The sequence below is a fragment of the Magallana gigas genome, chromosome 7 (assembly GCF_963853765.1).
Source record: "Magallana gigas chromosome 7, xbMagGiga1.1, whole genome shotgun sequence".
Classification (NCBI taxonomy): Eukaryota; Metazoa; Mollusca; class Bivalvia; order Ostreida; family Ostreidae; genus Magallana; species Magallana gigas.
Genome location: NC_088859.1, coordinates 38,005,790 through 38,032,339, shown reverse-complemented (window position 1 = coordinate 38,032,339; position 26,550 = coordinate 38,005,790). Strand labels below are relative to the sequence as shown.

At 35.1% G+C, this 26,550-nt stretch overlaps 2 protein-coding genes and 1 long non-coding RNA gene across 5 annotated transcripts; 2 read left to right on the top strand and 1 right to left on the bottom strand.

Annotated features, from left to right (window-relative positions):
- Positions 1-1,692: 1,692 nt before the first annotated feature.
- Positions 1,693-14,407, bottom strand: LOC105331513 (protein transport protein Sec31A). Of its 2 annotated transcripts, XM_011433740.4 has the most exons (27): positions 14,269-14,407; positions 11,735-11,849; positions 11,451-11,540; positions 11,168-11,366; positions 10,907-11,002; positions 10,660-10,797; positions 10,411-10,553; positions 10,156-10,267; positions 9,886-10,038; positions 9,619-9,747; positions 8,893-9,192; positions 8,681-8,764; positions 8,527-8,586; positions 8,257-8,371; positions 7,970-8,148; positions 7,354-7,480; positions 6,808-6,956; positions 6,458-6,628; positions 5,915-6,266; positions 5,601-5,739; positions 5,353-5,420; positions 5,090-5,211; positions 4,821-4,958; positions 4,278-4,337; positions 3,825-3,956; positions 3,613-3,684; positions 1,693-2,755 (listed from the first exon to the last, which is right to left on the bottom strand). In XM_011433740.4, the coding sequence occupies exons 2-27, from the start codon at positions 11,845-11,847 to the stop codon at positions 2,561-2,563; spliced, it is 3,636 nt and encodes a 1,211-aa protein (XP_011432042.3). In that variant the 5' UTR covers positions 11,848-11,849; positions 14,269-14,407; the 3' UTR covers positions 1,693-2,560. The 2 variants fall into 2 exon arrangements, with proteins under 2 accessions (XP_011432042.3, XP_011432043.3); XM_011433741.4 differs by lacking the exon at positions 4,278-4,337.
- Positions 14,338-17,273, top strand: LOC105331582 (uncharacterized). 2 transcript variants are annotated; one of them, XR_010707697.1, is made up of 5 exons: positions 14,338-14,468; positions 15,697-15,790; positions 15,941-16,100; positions 16,575-16,727; positions 17,041-17,273. It is a non-coding gene; the product is annotated as an uncharacterized lncRNA (long non-coding RNA). The 2 variants fall into 2 exon arrangements; XR_004598006.2 differs by lacking the exon at positions 14,338-14,468 and adding an exon at positions 14,475-14,641.
- A 1,331-nt stretch (positions 17,274-18,604) lies between these two features.
- On the top strand, positions 18,605-23,420 carry LOC105331514 (eukaryotic translation initiation factor 3 subunit D). The gene is made up of 14 exons (XM_011433742.4): positions 18,605-18,790; positions 19,096-19,141; positions 19,235-19,374; positions 19,521-19,609; positions 19,699-19,768; positions 20,196-20,317; positions 20,582-20,714; positions 20,958-21,236; positions 21,359-21,441; positions 21,546-21,675; positions 22,105-22,247; positions 22,498-22,690; positions 22,839-22,953; positions 23,180-23,420. The coding sequence occupies exons 1-14, from the start codon at positions 18,668-18,670 to the stop codon at positions 23,191-23,193; spliced, it is 1,680 nt and encodes a 559-aa protein (XP_011432044.3). The 5' UTR covers positions 18,605-18,667; the 3' UTR covers positions 23,194-23,420.
- Positions 23,421-26,550: the final 3,130 nt, after the last annotated feature.

Below are 26,550 nucleotides of genomic sequence, written 5' to 3'. Positions count from 1 at the left end.
AAGGTTTATCGACGGTCAGACGGACGCTGGACAAAATGTGATCAGAAAAGCTCACTTGAGAAAGCTCAGGTGAGCTAAAAATCACATATTGATTTGTCGAACTTTTTTGAGAGTCTGGATGCAGAAAAATATTTAAAAATAGTCACATCATACGTGTGTCGTTCATACAGAATGCATAACGTCTGCATCATTTTTAAAACCCTAGCGGCAGTACATCCAACACAGTAGCTAAATGATAGTCAATCCAAGAAAGTAACAACGTAACATCGTTTCCAACCGTTCCTACAAAAAGCTCCGTTCCTAAAATGACATTGCTCCATCTGCCACAGTGTGTAGTTTGCGCATGTGCGTTGTTAAAATATACACAGGAAAACGGTCTACACTTATCGAGGATTTTTGAAGTATCTGTGGCTGGATTTCAGTCTGTCTTGTTTCGTCATTCATTGGATATGCCTTGCCAGTGAAGTGGTTGTCATATTATTTTTGTTCCCAACGTGTTTCTACACGTCTTTTCGTCCAAGGTAACGTGTTCGGGTGAATGAAATGCCTGAATGCGGTGAAGCATGAATAGTGCTCTTGGCCTTAGATAGGGTGTGTGTAGCGATGAACAGAAATATATAAATCGACAACTAATATGGCGGTAGTCGGAGATAAAAGGGAAATAATGCGTATTTATGAATTCATGTCAGCTTTAAGGTCAAGATCTAGTAAATAAAAGGTGCCTACAGGTTTATAAAATTTAAAGATATAAATTCTTTCAATGATGCTTCATCACAATAGCTTTGTTTGATGGGGTTAACCGGGGCTAAAATATTTGGTAAACGCAATGGAAAATCGTGTTTTAAACTGTCATTTTTAATGAAATAGGAAGAAAATAAGGAACAAATTTCGGAATTCTGTCCATTTTTTACCAAAAAATATATTTATAATGCCTACAGTCTCTCCAAAACCGGAATTTAACAAGCTCTTGACCTCCTCTTTAAAATGATATCAAATTGAATATAGGTATCGCAATTACTTTTTCCATGATTTCACGTAGAATGTCAAGAACTTGTTTAATTTTCTACATAAATCCGTAAAGTACAGGAAAAAGATTCTTCAAATCAATTATAACGTCATGTTTCTAGCACTAAAAAGACACTCTTGAATCATTAACCATTGTGACGTCATAATAGATTTGATAAAAGAACTATATAATAATTACAGTAAAATGATGATGTTCATTTTAGGGGGGCCATTTTAGGCCCATATCATATATAGTCCTTTTCCTGTATTTTACAGCTTAAAAGAATTACCGTACATAGAAAATGAAACCGTTTTCACATTCTTCATCAAATCACAGAAAAAGTAATCCAGATACTTATATTTTCCAGAGAAGGTCAAGAGCTGGTTTAATGTCGTTTTTAGAGAGACTGTAGGCATTCTAGTTATATTTTGTTGGTCAGAAATGGACAAAGCTCCAAGATTTGCTGTTTACATATTACATAGAAATTGACTGTTAAAAATATGATTTTTCGTTGTGCTTACCAAAGACTCAAGCAAGCCCCTGTACACTCTATCAAACAAAGCTATTGTTGTGAAGAATCATTACAAGAATTTATATCCTGAATTTCATAAACCTGTAGGCATCTTTCATTTACTAGATCTCGACCAATGTTGTAATGTACAAGTAGAAAAGTAAACTAATCAGCAGACATTTAACATTTTATTCATAGTATGCAGCAGCCAATCACAAATACAGTTACATGTATGGATTAAATAACCCAGATTCTGCTTAATTTAGAGTCAACATTATGTTCGATTATTTGCAATTTATATAATGGACCAAATTATATGAATATAATGAAAGTTTTAACAACCATTACGCCAAATTGACAGTGAATTTGGAACAAACTTTGTCAATATAAATGCTATCAATACATAACCTTACACTCAATGGTTGATCTTTTCTGGTAAATTTGATGATGAATGATAATAGCATTTTATTCCAATGACTGGTGCATAGACAACAGCACAGTAATCTCAGCGTTGTACAATTAACGGAATATTATGTCAACCATTTATGTAAGGTTTTATCAGAATGACTAGAAAAACTCTCCACTCCCTATGTCAGAAACAAAAATGTGAAGCCCTAACAGAGAAAAACCACATAATAGAAAAATCAATCAAATCGTGGCTGCCAATACGACTTGTATTATAATGTAATAAAAGATGCCATACAAACTTGTTCATGGTCAAAGCGAGCTACACTCTCTTCAGTCATCATAAATTGCTTTACTTTCACCCTCACAATAAATACTTGTTTCACAATTCAAGTAAGTCTCAAAACAACAGAAAAAATATATATCCGTATTATTAAAATAAGGAATTCTCATTTTTGTCAATGTCAATTTTATAACAGCTTTAATCTCCACAATCAATTTCTCTGACATTCAACAAGAACATTATCATTATTATCACATGAAGTTTTCTCAACATTTCCATACACCTTTCTAAAATTTGGCAGCTATGTTGCTCACAATATAAATACTGTAAAATCCTACCTACATGTTTACATAGACTAATGAGCTTGCACATAAACATTCAATTGCATTGCTGACTGTATTAAAACTTTGAGTCCTGGCATAAAGCTACTGATTTCTGAGAAGTTGGCTTGGCTGATCATCTGAGTGTAAATCTGGAGAGCTGTGTTGTAATCGTATTGCTGAACAGCCTGGACGATCTGATGCAGGCCTAGAACCACAGACTGGGAGAGCTGTAAAACAAGAACCAAATCAAATATGTTCTCTGACAGTGCTGTAAATCAAGGACCAAATCAAGTATGTTCTCTGACAATGCCGTAAATCAAGGACCAAATCAAGTAAGTTCTCTGACAGTGCAGTAAAACTAGGACCAAATCAAGTATGTTCTCTGACAATGCTGTAAATCAAGGAACAAATCAAATATATTCTCTGACAGTGAAGTAAAACAAGAACCAAATCAAGTATGTTCTCTGACAGTGCTGTAAATCAAGGACCAAATCAAATATGTTCTCTGACAGTGCTGTAAATCAAGGACCAAATCAAGTATGTTCTCTGACAACGCAGTAAAACAAGGACCAAATTATAAGAATGCTCCATGCCAACACTATTCATAAGGTTTTTGACATTGGTATATGTTAATTTTTATCTAGAAAAATACACAATGAAGTACTTACAAAATGATATAACTTTTATCTACTTATGTTCATGTTTATATACATATACCATGGTAGTATTCTTATAGTACATGTACATTATTTTAATCCAAGATATTTTCGTCTTGATACTGTAGATTACAGATCAATCTATTTTACATGAAAAGGCAGGTCACTCTAACTACATAAAATATCATGCACCCTGGAATTTCAACTCTTTAGTGTGTTTCAGAGTAATATCAGAAAATATATTTAATTTTCTTTATGTGTATTTAGGCCAAGCTGAACCTTTTATTCCATGTGTTTACTAACTTGCAGCCACTGCAGTATCAACTTCAGGGGGAAGGGGTCTTAGAAAAGAGAGTCTTAAATATATAATTTAGGCTAATTCCCTTAAAATATGGATTTAAGTACGATTGTACTCTTAGAATACTTACTCTGTTTTCTCTTAATCTGTCATACAAAACTTCTAGTTTTCTAGAAACGTCGTCTAACTTTCTTTTCATTTGCTGAAAAACAAAAAACATAAGCCATATAATACCTCAATTCCCTTCACACAAAATATTTTCTTGACAATGTCATATGAAAAATATTTATGACTGAGACAAAAATATCATTCATAAAGGATTTGAGATATCAGTGTACTTACAGCATTAGATGCCACGCTGGAGCAATTGAGTACCAGACTGGTGAATATATCCTGTAAAACTTTGTGTTCAGATGGAATTGGTCCCTTCTCCACTGGCTTGGGGGGTTCTGGGGGCGGAACAGAGGCTGCAGCCTAAAACAAGAAACAAAACGACATAACAACTAGACATTCATGTTAGTCTCCTCCAGTCCAGGACCAGACTGCATTGTTAGAGGCATGCACAACAATCAGGATGCCTTAGTACTTGAATATAAAGTTAAATGCAAATCAAATGTTTCAAACAAATTTAATCTAGTGAGTAATAAACAAAAATGCATTTACAGTTTCTTAAGTAGAACTGATGTAAGAGTATATTAAAAGAAATGCAACTGAGTTGGTAAATTGAATCTGAAGTGATGAGATAAAGAATGTTCAGTGTGATAGACACATACTGGGCAGTCTACACAGTCTCACCTTCTGTTGAGTGGCGGGAGTAGCAAGGGTGTTTTGGAATGAACGCCGAGGTTGGGCGGGCTGAAGGTACAGTGAAGATTAATGCAAGAGTGCATGCCATGCAGAGAATACAAAGAAAGAAAGCCAAGCTCTCCTGCTCTTCAGTTGAATTATAATTATTAGGTGTGTAATTCACTGTTCCATCATGGAGTTGTGGATATTTATTCATACTCTTAAGGGTAGGTACAATTTAACAGTTAAAGAACCTTTTATGTAATAAGGAACAGAATTAACCAGAAACAATAAAATAAAATAAATACACTACTGAAGAATAACTAATGCATTCATTTGTCTGCTAATCTACACTTCTAACGTGAACTTAAACAGGCAACAAATCAAGTAGATGTAGAAAGTAGTTACAAGACATGATTAATATCATATTGTTCAGAAAAACCAGCTATGCCGTCCAAAGATAGGCTAAATACTTTCATTAAAAGAAAACCCTTAATCTTTAAAATTTTCATATCAATTAACAACTCTCCAAGAATTAGGAGACAGCTTTACCTGTATCTCGGCCTGATGCTCCTGTGGATTGTACAGATTGTAGTTTGTAACTCCTCCTGGCTGACCAACATCTGCTGGCACAGACTGACCATAAAACGGACTCGTCATGACCGAACCATCGTACTGTGCTGGAGGATTCTACAAATATTTTTTGTTTTACATGTCAAATAATTTTCATTTGCCTTTACAGTTTACCATATACTATCAAATGTTCATGAATATCATAGTTGAGACATTTTCCATTACTCCTAATAACAGAAGTAGATTACCTTTGGCTTCTTATCTTTCACTAGTGGAGGATCATTCCAAGCTGAAGAGGGTGGGCTGTGCATGAATGACTGAACATTTGGGTAATCACTCGAAGGTGGAGATACGGATGATGCAGAGCCTCCTGTAACAAAGTTTACAATGTATATCTCTCACAGTGTATACATTCATGTACATTAAGCATAGCTGTCTTTTGATAAATGAAGCTTTCTTCACATTTATAGCTAGTTATACATCATTCAGCAAATAAATAGGATTGAGATACCTGGATTGGAGGGAGGTTGGTATATATTTGTTGGCTGGCTTGCTGGCTGGTTAGAAGCTCCCATTCCACTTAAAGTAAACACAGTCATCAGGATTTTAAAGAAGGGAAGACATGGAATATATTTTAGATTACCCGGTACATAATGTATTGAAGCACAAGGTGCCAATCATGTCTAAACTCACAAGGTATGTTCGAGTAATGAAAACATTCATATACTGTACATGATTATTATGAAAATTTAGGCCTACCTATATTGTGATGGATCAAATGTTTGAACTGGATTATAAGGCTGATTGCTTGGCTGATATAAACCTGCTGGTGAGTACGAGTCCATCCCATATGCTGATGTTGTGGCTGGATACGAGGGGTACTTGTGTGATAATGGCCCTGCACCAAAAAAAAAATAAAAAAATTGAGAATACTTTAATGGATTCAGGTTCTAGTAAAAATATCAATACACCATGATTGTTATTACCAGCTACAATCTGCACACGTTCATAGAAAAGTTAATAGATCCAACCTCAAAAAGAAACATGTAATTCACCATGCAAGATAACTGTACCTTTCCCCACGACTCCTGCACTGCTCATTGGGGGTGTTGCAGTAACATTAGCAGCGGGGTTATAGTAAGATGGTTGTGAATTTGTCCCGTTCATCTGGGAGTACGGTGTGGTATAAGTCCCAGGATTGCTGTAAGAACTACTGGGTGTGGTCACAGTGCCAAACGAGCCCTTGGCCTGTGCCTGACGTGTCCCTATTTGACCGGCCTGTCTTTGGGCCTGAGTGCTGCGTTGCTGAGGCTGCTGGGGCTGCTTAGCACCAGCTGGTAAGACATTGATCTTTTGGAATGGGCACTGCATTCCCTGAGCACCTAATGAGTTGTACAGTCTGTCTTTCAAAATGAGCAGATTTGCCTGTAACGAATCAACAAAAGAAGTTAAATCAATGAATGTTACTGAAGATTCTAACTCTACGGAAATTTTCCTCCATGAAATTTTCCACTGAAACTTTGTTGCTTTAACCAATGAAAATTTTTTTTTACCTGGTTAAAAATTTAACAACTTAATATCAGAGAGCAATATCAAATAATAAAACAGATTTGTACTTCTGTAGAATTTCCAAGGTATCTGACGGCTGTGTCCAAGCTTCCCTGAGCAGCCAGGAGGCTGGCATATTCATTCATCTTCTCTGCCAGCAACCCTCCACTGATGTCTGTTACTTGTCCCCGAGACAATTCTACAGCCTTTCTAAGTAACATCACCTTCTCTACCATGTCCTACAAACAAGGTTAAAATTTTATTAAGAATAATCATTTCAAATGCCTCCTTACAAATTAAAATGATACGGTCTTCCCAATTTTTCAATTTTTGTCATTATCCATCAAATTTATGTTTTCAATTTAATTTCAAATATGTAAGTGAAGTAAAATTCAATGAAACAAAACAAACTACCTACCTGTAATCCTAGAGGGGTATTGTGACCTTCTGAGTTGTCAAACCAATTTCTGAGAAGGTTTTCAATATTTCCTGAACAGATGTAACATAGACTGGCATATACACCGAGGTCCCCAGCACTCTCTGTCTCCAGTCTCTCAGCCAGCGTGTCTGTAATAGTTTCACTTCTTTCAGTTTATTGTTCTTGAATAAAATTCCCAAGAACTTTTTTTTAACATAATTTAGATATTTCCTTTACATGTGTTTGTATAAGTTAACTAGCGACTAGAAAGAGGGGAATATACTGTAGAAGCAGAAATATTCGTTGGGGAGTTAATTTCGTTATTTTTGTTGGCATTATATAAATCAACGAAATTAAATCCATGACAAATTTTTAACCTAAGTTATAATGAATACAAAGAGATTACAATATGATGAAATTAAATGCCAACGAAATCTTATTTCATTTAAAAACAACGAAAGAAAATATGTGCTTATACAGTATGAAACTTTTTATCCAGCCCTTGTAATATCAACTTTGCGGGCTGTGTTGTAGCTCTATACTTACCACAGAGAGTGGGGAATTCATCTGGGGAGGCATATGTTAAGATTAAGGCCAAAGCCTCTTTCCAGTTGGAGAGGTCACATGTCTCCACAATATGTGACCAGTCATGGGTGACCACTGAGGATATCAGCTGCAAGCATGATATCAGACATTATTAAATCTCATGGAAAAAAATGATATTCATTTATTAGAACCATTTTAACAAGAGCTTGGACTTTGGGCAGTTAGTGTCAAACCACAATGTGACGAAAGCCTGTCTATTTCATTGCAGGCCACACAGCCATTGATCTTTGAAATCAACAAGATTTGTCTGGATTTTCAGCTAAATCCACGCAGTCGGTGTATATTTCACTCGAAACCAATGTCATTCTTAACTTGTTTTGACGCAAGAAATAGATAGTAACATCCTACTAAAAGTCCAAGGCCTTGTTAAAATGGTTCTAAAACATCAATTGCTTTGAAAAGTAAAGATGCACAAGTCTTGATGTACCAATCAATTTACAATTACACATGCTCTATCATGAATTCATACGAGTTCTTGCAACATAGTATGGTGCAATAAAACTAAGTTGACAGGTAGATAAAGTCTTGAAAATAAAAGAATTTTAAACCTCCATACCCTTCCTATGCTGCATTTGCTCTTCTGAAAGAATCTTTTCTGTGTTCTACTCAGGAGATCTGGTCCTCCTGCTATAGCCAGGATAATAGCCTCAGCCATTTTGTTTTCAATCATACAGATTTCTACTGCAGCTTCAAAGTTCCCAGTAAGCAAGGCCTGACTCAAAAGCCCATCAGCATCTAAAGTCCACAGATACAACAGTCATCACAAAATCATTTCAGTACATGTGCATGTATAAGAAAATAATAACAACTACACATCTTTTTCACAACTTATACTATACTGACCTTGATCAGTAGGTATCACCAGTGGTTTCAAGGATTCTTTGTCTAATGATTTAGTACTTTGTGATAAACCAATATTATCAAAAGCAGATGAAGCTTCATCCTGGCTAACTGGTGTCTAAAAACAAAAACCAAACATTATCACAAATGTATTTCAGTTCCTCTGACTTCCTCCGTCACAAATTACATTAATAAAAGATCTACAAAAAATATGTCTCACTTTAACACAAAGCATTTGATAGTTGAACAGATTCCTGTATAAATGTGACATACCTTAGATCCAACCACTGGAGAGCCTTCTGCTGAGGCTCTTAGTCCTGCTTGTTGCTTATCCTTTCAAAAACAAAAAGATTTTGGAATTAAGATATCTAAGAAATAAAATAAAATCCATGATCTACTGTGCATGTATATGTAAAATATTGTGTACCTCTGGACTAAGTTTTGCCATTTTCTGTGCCAGAACCTTGGCATCTACTCCAGCATCCTGTCCGAGACCCACGTGCTCAGAAACCTGTGTAACCAACCATAATACTTGATTAGTTTTCTCAAGACAAAATCAGTCTCATGCAATATACACAACACTATGTAAATAAACACAATTTGCATAAATCTTTCAGTTTTTCTTCAATTGGAATTTACCTTTTTAGCCAGATCAGTTTTGTCAAAACCCAAAAGCTGAATAAAATGCTCTCTAGGTTCCTTTTCGAAGTTGACTCGTAGAAAGTTCCATATATTTTCCTGTAGAGGATCTGTACAGTTTGCCGATTTCATGGCACAATATTCGACATACTGGCCGTTTTCCAGAGCCTGCTCCAGCTGATGGGACCTCTGTAGAAGGTCCGTCTCTGTCACCACCTGGCTAATGTACACCACTTTAGGAGTGGGCTGTTGTGGATTCTGGGACTTTGTGTTCTCAAAGCTTACAAGGTGACCACCAAACTACAGGAGAAATAATGTTAATTAAATCTTCATGTATACATAGAATTCAATAATGGTCGTGACAAAAATTCACAATATACAATTTTAACATTATAAGATGTTAATAAATTTTGTATCTAATGAAATTGCTTCATGAATACATGTAAGAACATGTATTGCCAGAGTTTGTTTTGTCCTCTTTAATAGACTCTAGGACTGAGGATTGCCAATAAAATGTCTGAATTTTCAGATACATGTATATAAGGTGTCTCATATCAATTTAAAAATTTACAGAAAGAGAGACAGTCATGGATGTCAGTTTATAAGACTCCCAGTTTGCTGATTAATTGTTAAAAACATTGTGCATGTACATGTTTATGGTTTCATACATACGCAAGGTTTTAAAATGCATTCAAATTACTGATGACTCAATAAATTTCTATTTACCCCAAAGTTGACTCCAACAGGCTTTTTTAACCACTTGGGTGGTTTCTGAAGTGGCATCACATTTTGTGTATTTTCAGTAACAGGAGTGGCCTGTGCAAATGGGTCATTAGAATTGAAAGCCTCTGCAACCTATCCAAACAGTGACACATTTTAATCAGATGTTGATATCATAAAGATTAATAGTACTCAAATTATGAATCACAGCTTCATGAAAATTGTCAATTCTTTAAAATTTAAAATGTGTGAAAGTTTCAATTTTATAAATACCTTATTGCTCTGATGAATTGGATGTCCACCACCCATTAGGGAATACACCGTAACATGCCCATCAAAAGAAGAGCTAGAAATCACGGCTGGATTTCGAGGACACCATTTTACATCAAAACACCACTGATTACTCGTAGGTAGTTCATACACAACCTGAGCAAAAAAATTCTGATTCTAAAGCAAGAGTTATCTTAAAAACTTTATTACATAAATTATTGTCTGATCATAGGGCATACACTAATATAATGTGTTAAAACTAAATTACTGTACCTCTCCTCCTTGAACATTACTGTTAGGGTTCCAGCATAGAATTCTGTTGTCTTTTCCACAACTTAACAGCAAATCAGAGTCCTGTGGACACCAGGCAATATCCAACACACCTCTTCAAGTGAAATTGAAAGGAGTTGCAGTTACAACATTAAATTCATCTTACACATACATCTTAATACATGCATTGTACACAAACATTCTATTATTCTGGTGCTCATATTGTAGAGATTTAATATTTTAAAGAAAGATAAATACCTGGTATGGTTTTCTAATTGTTTGACCGGGGAAGTGGCATAGCGTAGATCCCACAGTTGTATGACAGGCGTGTGGTCATCCTCAGAGGACAGACACAGCTGTGTGGCTACGTCAGGGTGCCAGCTTACAATCTTAGACTTGATCTGAGGAAACATCACACCATTTAAAATCAAGTCATAAAAAGGCATGCAAATGTACACATAGTTCAATGCTTTATTGAAGTGATATAACAGAGATTGAATGACTTACCCTTGACATGCTATCACTGATCTTAATGATTGGTTCATTCTTTCTGAGATCCCAGACAACACATCTAGCAGCAAATGTTGAGCCCAGGATGTGTTGAACTTGTTTGTTCCAGGACACACAGGCTACTTCTTCGGGTGGCTGAACAAGAAGAATTATGCAAACTTTATCTGCTTTTATTCAAATTCTTTAATTTTTCTGTGTATAAATTCTACAAATTGTAAAACTATTTAAATGTTCATCTCAATACCTGTGATTTTGCCCCAGGTGTCATTGGGTTTTCTGGTTTATTTAAATCCCAAATATAAATTTCTGAGTCTGATGCCCCTGATGCTAGTAAATTTGTCTGCAAATAAAAAAGTTAACACTTATGCTTATTAACCAAAATCACAAATCAAACAACATGCATATGATGGTCATTTTTTCAAAATATTTGTTCTGTTACTCCATAAAAACATGATATAATCATAATACACTTGATGCAACTAATCAACTGCAATCTTATCCTTACCTGAAATGGATTGAAATCTAGTGCCTTGACAGCCCCAACATGCTTATTGTTTTTAAACATAAGACAATCTTCATCTCCTTCAATCAATCCAGCAGCATCATAATAGTAAACACTTCCATTGTCTGCCCCTGCAACCACCACCCCGGCTGAGTGGCTAGAATCTGACATTCCATGGGGACCCCATACAACTTTGTGGAACCTAAAACAATTACAGGAGTGATTAGATGTCATCTTGGTATAACAATTTATATGAACAGAATGTTAATTTGATAAGTGAACTTACCTGCAGTCAGATGGTATTGACGATACCAAAGGCATGTCGAGGGAAGGGTCAGTAAGATTTAGATGATATACTTCAAGAGCAGCTGATGTGCTACAGGGAAAAAACAAAAATAAACAAACATTATACTAGTAAGTAATAATAGCATATAAAATAAAACAATTTTGTAAACAGTAAAAGCATAATAGAAATGAAGTTTAACAACAAGGGAAATTTTTAGTAAACATATCAATTTGTCATTTCATACAATATTGTTTACAAATTTATACACTTTTTAAGACACTTACCTGAATGTAGCATCAAGCTGTTGAGCTGCTGTCCCTGCTACCATATAAATTGGATGTTGTTTTGCAGGGGACCAAGCCACATTGGCTGTCCTCTCAATTTCCTTTACTTTCATTTCTACAATATTTTAAACCATAGTGTTAATATGTAAACTTTCACACCATTGATTTATTTACAGGTACCGGTACTCATGCCAGATGGCTTGTTTCCTACGAAATGTAAAAGACATATGTAACTTCACTAAATCCTCGATGAATTTTAAACTGATATCCCTATTACAGGGCTAGAGCTGGGCTTCGCCATTTTCGCCAATGGCGAATTTTTTTCAAATGTGGCGAAAAGAAATTTGAATGTGGGGAAAGTCCTTTTTTTTGTAATAAAATGGTATAAAAAATCAGTGTTCAGTTTTCGTTTAAAACATACACCTGTTTATTCAGTCAGAGTGTGTTTATTTAGTCATCGCACGCGACCGGAAATCTCGCGTCGCTCCAGTTCACACAAAGCTCTGGCCAGATAATAGCCTCAGGTAATATTTGGCTGCAAGACGTCGATAATTATGTAATCGGGCACGAGACGGTTATATGTATACACGGCTTGTGGTCAATTTTTAAAGCATTTAAGGTCTCACTCATTATACTGTTATCGCCTCCATATTAGTGTCAAATCGTAACCAGTGCACCGATCGCTAAATAATTGGTTATATAAATGCGTATAATATGTATACATCAATTGTATTCCCGAACATTTGTTTTTGGATAACGTTGAAACTATTTATTAAAATTCTCTATAATTGGGTTGTGTTTGCTTTTCTCTCATGAAATTTCAAAACTCTGCAGTCGGTCATCATTGATATGGACATATCAACGCAGTTTGATGTCCAGTGCGCTACGGTATAATATGATAATCTTGCTTGACCATGTACCCCATTTACTTTTGACATTTGGCTTGTCAATATGGGGAAACGTAAACTTGTAGCTTCTGACCCTTGTCAGTCTAAAATTCAGAAATTGTCAATGTTTGACTTTTCTTCCAATTCGATGTCTGAACATTCAACCCCTCCTGCTCAAGCATCTAATTCAGTCAAAATAGTCAAACCATCCACTCCAAAACGTAAATTTAACATCAGTTGGAAATTTAACAGGAACTGGTTGAGATACGATTCCAAATTGGGCTTGATATTTTGTGACTTATGCATTTCGGCCAACGTTCAGAATGTTTTCACTGAGGGGTGTAGCATTAGGGACAGCTTAAGTCAAAGGTCAGAGGCAGTTAGGGCATGTAGCTCTTTTATAGAGACAGTTAAGGCTAGTTTGCAGTCTAGGTTTACAGATAGTGGAGATGCCAGTTATGTTATCTGAATAAAATATATCAAACAATTTATCTTTTTATCATTTAGAAATAAGTGTTGGGTTATAGTAGATGTTTTACTGGATATTAAGGGATAAATATAACATTATAACATATTATTCAGTAATATAAGTGTTGAATTTGAAGTATTAGTTAATGAACATCTTGCGCCGCGTAACAACGGGCAAAAGTGGCGAAAGGGAAATTTGGTCCAGTGGGAGCCCTGCTATTAATGTACATTTTATGTAATTCACTAATTTTAAAAAAAAACTTGCGTTTGATAAATGCACATGGACTTTTTGCAAGAAGCACTTACTTTTACAGCAGGGACAATCCGACATATTAGTACCAGTATTTAGATTAATGTTTGATTAAAAGATAGAAATGGGTCATTACAGATGTTTAGTAAGAGAACTGTAATCTGAACTGCAACAACCCTATCTTAACCCATCCCCCCTCTATTCTCATCAACTCCTGCCATGTTTTCTTTCTAGAAAGTTTTTAACTTCCTAATTTGTTTCCTAAATGTTGTTGATGTTTTATAGCTGGCCAATATATTTTCTATACATTAATCTTATTTTTCAATTCTATGTTTCAAAAATGTCTAAAACCTATCCACACTTTTCATTAAAACAGTATACTTTTGGTTTAAGATCATTATCTCAGTTCACTAAAATGTAGTTCTAAAAGTAAGGTTGGTCCTGTGCCGTATTTAAACAACAACACATGCTAATGGCGGAGTTGCCAATCTCTGTTATTTATGTCTCTGGTAATTTATGTACCCATTTGGGGTATTATATAGGCCCCTACTAGCTGCTTCTTGCAAAGTCCAATAAAACCCTTTGATAACTAACAGAGCATAGAATAGAATAGAGTAAAATAAAACAATGATACTTTCAATATGAAGGTCAAATGATATAATATCATATATGTGTAGAGACAATAATTCAAGGAAAACAAATAAAATTCAGCATTTAAATAATCTGTCGCATATTGCAGCAATAATAATTTTACGTACACACCATCATTTATATTAAAATATGCATAAACAAAATATCATATGATTAATAACAATAAAGATATATCAAAGCAGAAAAATCTATCAATACATCTGAATATCTGACCAATGTTGACAATTGACAGTCGGCCATTTTACAAAATACCGGTCACTTCAGCGAAGAATATTTACCTGTTACTGTTGTATTTTAGTCACTTTGCCAAAATTTTGTGTGAGCTTAATTATTTATCTCTGGCATAATATGATTACAACGTCTATGTGAACACGTATAATACCCAAACTTGTGTATTTACACGTCAGTCTGCATACCAACGTGGCAGAAGGAAGCTGAACGATATACTTCCGGTTTAAAGCGCTCTTCTTCGACGAAGGTAAAAATGTAATTGCTAAAAACACAAAAATTGCGGGAAATGGACAAGTTTATTTCAAACGTAGATTGTCAGAAATGGCTAAATGTTTATAGATTGTATGGGACTGGATTTAAAATGAAAATGGCGAAAATGAAGCCAGAGAAAGGGAAGGAACTTAAAGTATTAGACTCATGGTAATTTAATCGTGCGCTGTAATTTTTGAATTTGCAAAGTTTTATCAGAGACTAGAAAGAATAATCTTACCGTGACCAGGCTACGCTCAGGTTAAACCTGGTCCGTTGGACATCTGTCATTTTAACGAAAGAACATTCTATCTAATCAGAGACTAGAGACATAAATTTAAACAGTCTCTGCAGCATATATTTAATGCAGGTCAAGTTGTCATATATTTTTTTTTAATGTGTAATTTTTTCAGCATGTACAAAAAATTGCATTTTAGTGCAGTAATAGTACTAAAGGAGGTCAGTTATGGTAAACAAGATTCAGCATAATGAGAAGAAAACATTTTTATCCATGCCTCAATGCATACAAAAGAACAAAAATTGGAAATTTAATTTTGGCTTAAAAGTGTTTAAAAGCGCTGCAATGTTAAAACCATCTTACTTTTTTGTGGTCAATTGTTGCGATTTTTTGTCTGTTTTTTTTAATGAACATTTCGTAAAAAATATAAATAGCTTTCTCAAGCTATTCTAGTAGCTTAATAAACTATCAGAGACATAAATAACATTAGTAACTTGTTATTTATGTCTCAGAAACTATATACCCCGGTACATTGTAGCTTTAACAGGATTGTCCCAAAAAATTAAAGTAGGAGGAGGAAATGAAAAAGTAGAAAGGGGGGGGGGTCTAGGGGGCTTACTTATAGTTACATTGTGTTTGAAATGCAAAAATAGCCGGGTAATTAAGGCTTTATAGGCGGGGGAATTCCCCGCCTCCCGGATCTTGGAGACAACCCTGAGCTTATTCAAGCTATATTGGTAAATCAAGAGATTGTACTGGACCTGTTATGTATACTATTGTATAAATTTCAGCGAGATTGGTCGAGACTGAAAATTTTTACTAATGTCTCTTCTGAAGAGATGACATGCATTCAAAATTTTTCAGTCTCGCCCAATCTCGCTGAAATCTAAGGGTATATGTGTTTTTGTAAAATACTTTAAAACAATTCGCATTTAATCTGCTCAAATGAAGATAAATTTTACACTGACATTGTTTTTTTTTACAATAGGTTTCAAAATGAATTACCAGCAGCTATCCAAGAAAGGAATGAAAAGTATGTAACAAAAATGGAGTTATGTGAACTAATGAAGTGGAAGCTCTCTGTAAGTTTGTATGGTCTAATAAATACATGTATATTTGAATCAAATGGAACAAGCCTTTTCAAAATGAATTATTAGTGCTTTGTGGATTTTATTGAGTTTGAACTTATCCTGGTAGTTGTTTTTGTCACTATTAATGTTTTCAAATTATAGAGAGGCAAATTTCGCCCTCGACTCCAACAGATGGTGGAATCCAACTCTGAAGACCTAATCATATCAGCCAGTAAGAAAGCATTTAAACATTTGCCAAACTTGAAGAAGGCTATAGAAGAACTTACAGTTTTAAAAGCAGTTGGTCCTGCAACAGCCTCTGGTAATGGAAGTATTATTTTGAGCATTGATAGCATGAGTAATTTTACTTAATTAACTTTCAAAAATTTTAATTTGTTTCTTTTTTAATAAAAAAGTTCATTCTCTTATTTTTGTTAAAAATCCCTTACCTATAACAGGTATATGTATGTTTAGTTGTTACTAGTAGTAACTGCATACAGGGAAATATTTGCCCCATTTTATTTTCACCCCTTTCACCTTTGTTGTCAGAGGATGAATTTAAGACTGGGCAAATTCCAAAGTCTCAAGTTCTTTCTCTTAAAACGCAAGTGTGCCTGGGCGAATTCAATTTGGGGCAAAACTGTTTGCAAGTGTAGAAAGGCCAAAATTGCACAGGATGAAAATAACAATAACCCTGTATACAGTATTAATTATGTATTTACAAAAACAACATATATTAAGTACTCAAATTGTAAACTTCGCTAAACGTTCTTTCATATTTTCCCAACCATTGTAGCTGTCCTAACTGCAGGTGCCCCTGACCAAGCAGCCTTCATGGCAGATGAGAGTATGCAGGCATTGCCAGGTTTAATGCCCTTACAGTATACCCTGGGATTTTACTTACAATATATGGACCAAATTAAACAAATATTAAAAATTCTTCAAAAAGGTAATTTATAAGACTGCTATGCAATAAGTAAAATATGCAATCATTCAAAAGTTTGTAAGTTCTTCAAATATGTTTTTGGTTTGGTAACATCTGTTCACCCTTTTTCCTAAATTCTGCATGCTCAAGTGAGCTTTCCTGATGAAAAGTTGTCTAATGTCTGTTTTAATTGTTCAAAACATAACTTTTTATTCTCTTCTGTAGAATTATTGGACCTATTTCAATCAAACTTTGTGAAATGTCTCTTTAAGTAAAGCAGATTTATATTTCTCTTAATAAGGGATCATGTCTACTTGAAAGGTATTTGTATTTTTAGAGGATAAAACCTGGACTGCTCATCAAGTAGAACTGACACTGTGGACTTTCCAGTTCCTGAAGCTAAATGATCCACCTCTTCTGATTGAAGCAATTGAGGGTTCATCCAAACGAAAACAAGAAAATTCTAATGGAGATGCCAAGTCAAATAAAAAACTAAAACCTTATATCTTGTGTGCATTGATTGTTTCTGTAAAAAGTATTTTAAAACTAAAATGAGCAGGTAAAAGTTTACCAACATTCATAGAGGATTAAGGTATCACCCAAAGCTCTAAACATGTAACCATTTCTAAATTTTGATTTGGTAAGTTGCTACCTGTAAGATCAAGTATACATGTATAATGGCCTACTTAAAAAGGTAATATCACTTACCGGCATTGGAAGCAAATTGAAAGAGGGGGGGAGGGTCCAGACCTATCCAAGTTCTTGAAAAGCAAAAAATTAAAAAACAAACCACCCTTTGTGCCAATCTTCAAAATTCTAATCCATTAGGGGGGGGGGGGGTGTAACCTGCAGTGCATTGTAAAATTAAAAAGTAGTTTTAGATTTAGAATGCCACTGCTCTGGATAAAAACACTAAAAGCTGAAATTTAAATCATTGCATGCTTTATTATTTATTTATAATGATAATGATTGTGTATATCTTGGCCAAAAAAAGGGGGAAGGGAAGCCTCCTGGTTTCAATGCCTTTGTCACTCATTGATTAGGAGAAAACATCATATCAACAATAAATTGATTTAGTTGTAGAACATATCAGTTAGCGCCTATTTTTATAGAGTAGATAGGAGATATGCAATTAATTCAAGGTAATGTCAGACTTGTTCAGATGAAAATAGTTACATTACCATAAATTACATTACTATTTCAAACAGGTGATTTACATGTAACAGTTAAATTCCAAACTACCAGCAGTCCTTATATAACGATATTAATATGATATAAAAGCTTGGTCAATTTAATAGGACTTCACTTGTAGGCACTCAATTATAGTGTGAAGCACATGGCTCAGTGGTCATAGCTAGGTGTGTTAGGCCAGTAACCAAAAGGTTGCTGGTTCAACCCTGCTGTGCATGGTCACATGATGATGTGTGTTGTGCACTTAGGAAAGGCACTTTATGTACATTGTCTCAGTCAACCCAGCTGAAATTTGGTATTGGCTTATGCTTGGAGTTAACCTGCGATGGACTGGTGTCCCATTCAGGGAGAGTCAATGACGCTCATGCATCTGCTTAGCACCACGGAAACAGGGAATGCTTAAACACTGGCCTTATGTGCAAAATGGCATGGAGATGATTTAACTATCTTTAACTAACTCAATTATGGTAGCAGAAAAAACTTTAATTTTGCCTCATTGGAGAGAAAATGGTTAATAAATGGGAATTTTTTTTAACTTGAAAATTGCATTTTATATCTCAGGTGAGTTATGTGGCCTGTGAGCCTCTCAGAATAGAAAGGCCACGAATCTATGATCTGCGATGTACAAAAACGTTTCATAAGCTCACACACTCACTAGTAGCTGAAAATGACAGTTCAATACATTTTTCCACTAAAAGGTCGGGATCGGAATACAAAACAGTTGACTGCACCGGTTCCGCCATATTGATTGGTCACGTTGAGTTCCTTTCGGCATGGCTCATTTCAATCCTCCTCAAATACAGGACAACCCAACTGGGTGGGGTCCTTGTGCGATTCCAGATCAATTTAAAGATTTACCATACCAGCCATTTTCCAAAGGAGATCGCCTGGGAAAGGTAATTTCGTATACCCGTATGGTAGCCGGTATTCCGAAAATTCTCGGAAAATAATTTGCAAGTTTAAGATCTTGATGAATTACTGTTATTGATAACATTAGATTAATCATAATGTTTGTTTATCTTATTATCTATTCAATTAATGATAATTAATCTGTGAAACAAAATCTAATGCAGAATTAGATTCCTGCGATGAACAGGTTGGGACCAATCGCCCAAATGGGATATAATAGCCCGTTTAGGATATAATATGCCACATGGGTAATAAATTTAAAATGCAACAAATAAAATTCTTTATCTTTCAGGTATCTGATTGGACTGGTGCCACTTACCAAGACAAAAGACATCTAGGTAATTACTCAGCGATCATATCTGTTTGATTTTAAACATATTGTAATATTGTAAGTATTAGCATATTCTGTATTGTGTAATTGTGTTTGGTAGGAAAATATTCCTCTGCATTTGGTGGGGGCGCAAGCCAGTATGCTTATTTTCATGAAGAGGATGAAAACAGCTTCCAGCTGGTGGATACTTCTAAGATCCAGAAACCTCAATACCAGAGAGGCCGCAGAGTGTTCCAGCAGGTTAGGAATTGCGTTGCTGAATTACAATTTGAAAGTTATTCAAATATGATTGGCTGTTAGAAAGTTTATCAACATAATACGAGTATTCAAAACAAAGCCAAACTATACATTTATACATAATGAAATACATGTTGGATGAATTTCAGAACAAGCAGAGAAGGGAAAGAGAGAGAAGACAACAGCAGAACCAGGCCAACATGCAGGTGCTCTCCAAGATGCAGAAGAGTAGGGAGAGGTAAGGAATGAATGTAGAAAGGCATCGGAAAACTGCTAGAATGATATCGAAGAATTGCTGACATCAAAATAAATTTTACATTGATACAGAGATAGACAGAGGCAGTTGAGAAAGTGGCAGAAGCAATTTGGAAAGCAAATGCAGGAAAACAGAAACAAGGTACAAATTGAAGTAAAAAACAACAGTAAAAGTGGTTTGTTGAAATAACAATAGGAAATAGGTGACAGCAATTGGCAATGAAAAGAAATAAAGTTCTAATGATCAATCATATATGTATGTATGTATTTTCAAATTAAACTTCTAACAAGTAAAAAATTCAATACACACAATATGACTTGGTTTGAGGAGAGAAACTAAACATTTACAAGATGTCTTTTTCAGCTGATGTACAAATGTAGAATTATTAGAATTAAGATTTGTATCTTAACCCACCAAAAAACTTGACAATAAAAAAAAATAATAGAATCATACCAACTTACAGTACAGATAATTTAAGATATATGTAAATACCTCCACAACACATTTTTTCAATTCTTCATATTTACGAAATGGCTTAACTTTTATGGTTATCTTGTTTCCTTTATAGGCGCCTCTGAAGAACAGGGATGCCTCTGTTCAGGTCAAGGACAGCTGGGAGGTGGTGGAAGAGATGGATTTCCCCCGACTGTCCAAGCTCAGTATGCCATCAGTGGATGATGGAGAAGACCTGTAAGTTACAGCTGGAAACCAGAATGTATTTTGATGTATCTTCCAGTAGTTGCCTCTAATGGGCATTTTCTTTGTTTTGTTTTTCTTATTTTAAATTAGAGATTAAGTTGCATACAGCTGTTGAAAACTCTACAACTTTTAGTTCTATCTGTGGAATATAAGCTGTGTTTTTTCATGATAAGTGTAGGCCCGCAGATAAGTGTTTACAGCAAGGTGCTTACAATGAATTTGTGATAATCATATTCGAGCATGTGTTGGTTGCAGGCTAAAATGTGGCAGCATGGAGTACTATGATAAGCAGTACGATAGAGTGACAACCAAGAATGAGAAACGAATGAAGAGGATAGACAGAGTGTTCCACAAGGTCACCACTACTGATGACCCAATCATCAGACAGGTATGAGATTTAGATTATTCATAGTGTTGTATATTAAAACTTTTACCTTAAATCCTGGGGTAAAGCCCAATTGTCTTTAAATGTATTCCTCATCATTATTTCTCAAATGTAGACCTTTTTATTTGTTTATATGATTATGTGATATGTTAACATTGTTTCAATGTTCAACATTGAATGCTTTTTCACATTGATACATAAGCTATGCATATCATATACTGTTTTTAATGATTTGTAAATTTCCAGCTTGCCAAATCCAGTGGAAACGTGTTTGCCACTGATGCTATTTTGGCTACACTGATGTGCTGCACAAGATCTGTGTACTCTTGGGACATCGTTGTACAGCGAGTAGGAAACAAGCTCTTCTTCGACAAACGAGATGACTCAGAGTTTGACCTGCTGTCTGTGAGCGAGACAGCCACTGAGCCACCTCAGGACGAAGGAAACAGCATCAACTCACCCCGAAACCTGGCTCTGGAGGCCACATTTATCAACCACAACTTCTCTCAGCAAGTGCTAAGAATGGTCAGTTTCTTCTTTTCATTGAAGAGTAGAAAAACTGTTTATGCTCTAAATATGGCTTGATGTTGACTAAATCCTGTATAAACCACTTTTTTATTTGTATAATTTTCTTTTTACATTATCAGGGGGATGAAAAGTATAGCTTTGAAAAATCCAACCCATTTGTTCAAAATGATGAAGTTTCTAATATAGCATCTGTTGGATATAGGTAAATATTAATTTATATATTATTAATAAAATATTCCTAAGTTTATGTATTTGCCTTTTGTATATATAACACCAATGTTTAAAATGTTTGTTTTCTTCAAACAGGTATCGTAAGTTCATACTCGGAAATGACATTGAGTTGATATGTCGATGTGAACATGATGCTGTACTGATGGGACCCAATGGAGAACTTCAATTTATCAACATCAAAACCCTCAATGAATGGGACTCTAGGGTAGGTAGTCTCTAGTGCTGAAATGTTTAAAATGAATGAGTATTGATTTACATTTTATCATCTAAAACCCCTCTCTCCCTGAGTATGAATTAACATTGTTGCAGGTACAAACATTTTAGATTTTATGTTATTTAGTAGGAGATTATAATCATTCATGCATGTTAGGTATAAAAAGCATTTTCAATATATTTTCATAGGGCAATCCTTTCATCTTCAACAATCAAAACTCTTTTGTATTTACTTGTATGTTATTGATAGAAACTATCTACCAATGTAAGGTTGAAGTATTTAGGATAAATGTTGCAGAATTGATTTGAATCTTTTTGATATAAAAGTAAGAGTAAAAGGAAAGGCCCCAGTGTTTCTATATATTAGAATATATATAATACGTTTATTTCATAAACATTATTTTGACATGTAACTTTGCAGTATAGTGGTGGAGTAGACTGGAGAAGTCGCCTTGACAACCAGAGAGGAGCTGTATTGGCTACAGAGCTGAAAAACAACAGCTGTAAACTGGCCAAGTGGACTGTCTGCTCGCTACTGGCAGGATCAGACCAGATCAAGTTTGGGTGAGATTTTCTCCTATTTATGCAGTATGACATAATATCCTTACTTATCATAACAAGGATGTGATTTATCAGTGGATCGGCTGGGTTTTTTTTACTTCAGAGATCAATACAGAGCCACCATTAAATGATAGTCCTTTTTCTTCTGCCTTTTACATCACTATTATAAGAACTTTTTAAAGTTATTATCTTATATGTCTAAAGTACTATGAAAATGCAAGTACACATAAAGAACTTGTCTCTCTGTTTTCAGCTATGTTTCACGTGTGCATCACCGAGACACAAGTAAACATGTGATCCTTGGAACACAGCAGTTTAAACCAACCGAATTTGCGAATCAGATTAATCTCAACATGGAAAATGCATGGGGGGTTCTCAGGTGTATTGTTGACACTTGTATGAAACTCAAAGAAGGAAAATATCTTATCATGAAAGACCCCAACAAGGTGGGCTCATTGTGTTTTGTTTTTACAGAAGTTTTCAGTATATGTATAAATGAAGCAAATTCATTGCTTAAAAAGCAGTCAAACATAAAAATGTAGTGTTGTTTAGGAGCTGAACAACTATATCTGTACATCTGATTATTTTTTGCAGCCTGTTATGAGAATTTATGATATACCTGATGATACATTTGAATCTGAAGACGATGATGATGATGAGGATGATGAAGACGATGATGAAGATGATGAGGAGAGCAGTGATGATGATGGTATGTACTTCCGCTGATTCATTTCTTCTTAACCTGTAATATTATTGTTCCTTAAATCTTTACTTGAAGTCTGTAGTCAAAAGTTGTTTAATCTAATATTAATACAAATTTTTCTGCTATACAGATATCTGTATTTCATTCCGATTGGCTTTCAACTACTTTTAATGTTTATTTTAACTCGTTTAAATGAAAATGATAAAAGGGTTTTTGTCTTTTAATTTTTTAGATGGAAAGAAATGAAAAGGAGCTTGACATACAGTAGAAATGAAGATTAATTGACCAAGGATTAAAATTGACTTAAAAGAAGTGAAATTTACTATTATCACATATAAATGTATATTATTACATTTTGTTTGGATATGACTGTACATTTTGATATGTTTTCTCCTTGCTTTGGGTATCTTGTTATTTGAGTGATTGGAAAGTTTGGCTTAGTGTACTGTCCATCAATAAACCGTGGAAATGCCGTAACCTTTGAGTTATTAAATATTTAAATGTAATTTATATACCACTAAAGATGTTAATTTTCAGATTATTCTCTTATATACACAATGTAACGTGTATAAAACTATAACAGATAAATGATTGACAGTATGTTTGCTTGATATAAAACGCTTAAAAAAAAATAGTTCACTTAAGAACTTGGTTGGTCATGTGATCAAATCCTGTGAAGCTCTTAAAATTCTAAATGAATACCGGGTATGTGATATCACTTATTAAAATACAGTTGGACTTCAGTATCTCGAACATTGATATCTCAAATATACTAGCGGAAAAAAGAAATTGTGCATTATTTAATATATGAAAAAACATTTAAAAATTACAATGAACAAATTTTATTTTTTGTAATACTGTTAACACATGTATTCGTAACAACTTCTCATAACACATAAATGTCAACGTCGAATAACGTCAATTTCAGCACACTGTCACTGTTAATATTTGAAATTGAATTAACAAATTTAATAACGCGTGTGACCACCATTTGCGTTCACGCATGCTTGACAACGACGCCTCATTGATGCCACTGACTAAAGTGTTCAGAAATGCTTGAGGGATGTTGTTCCAGATGTTGGTTAAAGCCTGGCCTAAATCAGCCAATGTCACTGGCTAATTTGGTAAACGGCGTAAACGTCTTTCCATTTCATCCAAGACGTGCTTGATCGGCGACAAATCGGGGGAAACAGCTGGTCAATGCAAGACATCACATTCTGTTGAACAAACAAGTCCCTTGCTAAACGTGCAACGTGTGGCCTTGCGTTGTCTTGCTGCAGAGTGACGTGATTTTGATGTCTCTGTATGAAGGGTATCGCATGACGCTAAATAATTGCATCTCGATAGCGTACGCCAGTGAGATTTCCATTGACAATTTGTAGAGGGGTCCTTCCACGTGCTGATATTCCACCCCACACCTAACGCTACCTCCACCAAATTGTCGACGTTGCACAACATAAGCGTCCTTGTAACGCTTCCCAACGCGACGATACACCCTACAACGGCCGTCACTGCTATCCAAATGAAATCTAGATTCATCAGTGAACAGAATATTGGCCCAGTCCTGTATTCTGAATCACAGATGTCGTGTGCACCACGCTAGTCTGGCGATACGATGACGTTGAAGCAGTACTGGGCGCACCGCTGGACGTCTTGGTCTGATGTTTTGCTCGCGCAGACGATTACGCACAGTTCTTGGACTAATTGGTCGAAGCCCTGGAATGCTACGGGCAGTCAAACTTGCTGTCTGGAAACGATTTCTCAGATGCACAAGTCTAATGTGGTTGTCCTGTTGACGTGACGTCACACGAGGTCGCCCAGAGCGCGGTCGATCCTGAGTGTTGCCAGATTGTTGAAAACGTCTCCATAATGACTGGATGGTGTTCCGATGAACTCCAAAGTGTCTTGCTACAGTATTTTGTGCCATTCCAGCTTGCAGCATCCCAACAGCACGATTACGTTGGTTTTCGTTGAGTTATGGCATGACATAGGGGTAAATTTTGTTGAAACTAAAGTGATTTCCTTAACAAAAAAAGTTTAAACAAATCCTTTACGGTTCTTATTCCAAACAGTATTGGCCTGTAAAACTCGTGCGAACAAATTCTTCAATAAACAACAGGTGCTCACTAACCATGAAAAAGTCCGTGCACCCGGACGGTTACCATCCGATATTGTCAAAAACATTACCATTATCGATTGTTTAAATTTTATAAATACAAACAATAGATATAGAAAAATTATACTAAATTTTATAATGCACAGTTTCTTTTTTCTGCTAGTATACAATGGATATGTCGAAATGATCGGCAAGCCCCAACCACTTATTTTTACATAATGAAGTTTGACTGTAAATGATATCGCCCATTTAAAAAAGTGATATTACCTTTTTGAAATGAATACTATAGTCTGTCCCAAGATATTTATGCTGCATATTTGAACGATTTTTAATAAAAATACACATACCTGTGACTGAAGTGCAATTAAAATCGATGAAAGGGAAAATTCCCAAGATAACTTCATTCACACATTATCATTTTTCCCTCGTAAAAATTCACAGGAACGAAAACAGATTTCCTACGGAGATTTATAATGGGGAATGTTGACATCTTTTCTCTATTCGGAAGTACTCGGGACACCTCGCGCAATTTTTCAACGTTATCATCCGGGCGTCTTCATCTCCTTGATAATGGAAAAACCTCGTAGACTTTTTATTTTTAGCCGTGTACTGATACCCGACAAGCTAGAGGGGGCGTTTCAAAGGGGAAATCTTGGGATTTTTTCATACTATTGAATGAACACCGTCTGAATCAAGAGGTATTTATAAATATTGAATAATTTAAGAAAATATGCGGCAAAAATATCTTGGGACAGACTTTAGTATGATACATGTCACCTTAATTTGAATACTAGTAGTTGATATTGCATGTTCATTTAAATTAGGGGATATTTTTATTTTGAATTGGTGATATCAACTCTTTGAATACTATATTGAATCACTTAAATTCGTGGTGGGCCAATTTTGTGGATTGTTTAAATTTATTAGGTTTGTAGGGCCGTATTTTTGTGTTTTATCTTGTACCAAAGAAGGAAACATGACTAAATGATCCTAAATTAGTATTTCATGGGGGATGTTAATTCGTGGATGAGAGGTACCCACGAAAATTGAGCCACCACGAAATCTAATGATTCCACAGTAGATGATAATGCGTCTTAACCAATCAGATTTCAGTATTTAACATGAAAGTATAACAAAACGAATTGTTACATGCGCGTAAATTATACGTGTATAGTTCGCCGTAGAATTCACTTCATTTCTATACTAAGCGGTAAAATTTTCTTTAAAAATAAGACATTCAGAATAATAAAAGAAATAGTGCCTGTTTGGTAGGGTAACTGTGAAAACTAGTTTTCGAGCGGTGTCAATTTCAACAGTTACCCTCCCAAACAGGCACTATTTATATAGTGTTACCCGTTGCCAAGTGTGTTGCTAACGCTGAGGGTAATAGAACGGATTTCCAACTGCGTCTAAACCAATCAGATTTCAGTATATTCAACATGAAAGTGTAATAATCCAATATGACATATACCAAAAGACCATCTCAA

Excerpts from the sequence above, each read along its gene's own strand:
- LOC105331513 (XM_011433740.4), bottom strand. The coding sequence starts at position 11,847 with ATGAAAGTAAAGGAAATTGAGAGGACAGCCAATGTGGCTTGGTCCCCT. Across the intron at positions 8,149-8,256 it reads GGTGATACCTACTGATCAAG|ATGCTGATGGGCTTTTGAGT; the intron begins GTCAGTATAGTA and ends TGTGGACTTTAG. Across the intron at positions 5,421-5,600 it reads TTTGATCCATCACAATATAG|TGGAATGGGAGCTTCTAACC; the intron begins GTAGGCCTAAAT and ends GTTTACTTTAAG.
- LOC105331514 (XM_011433742.4), top strand. The coding sequence starts at position 18,668 with ATGGCTCATTTCAATCCTCCTCAAATACAGGACAACCCAACTGGGTGG. Across the intron at positions 19,769-20,195 it reads TGCAGGAAAACAGAAACAAG|GCGCCTCTGAAGAACAGGGA; the intron begins GTACAAATTGAA and ends TTTCCTTTATAG. Across the intron at positions 21,237-21,358 it reads CTCAGCAAGTGCTAAGAATG|GGGGATGAAAAGTATAGCTT; the intron begins GTCAGTTTCTTC and ends TTACATTATCAG.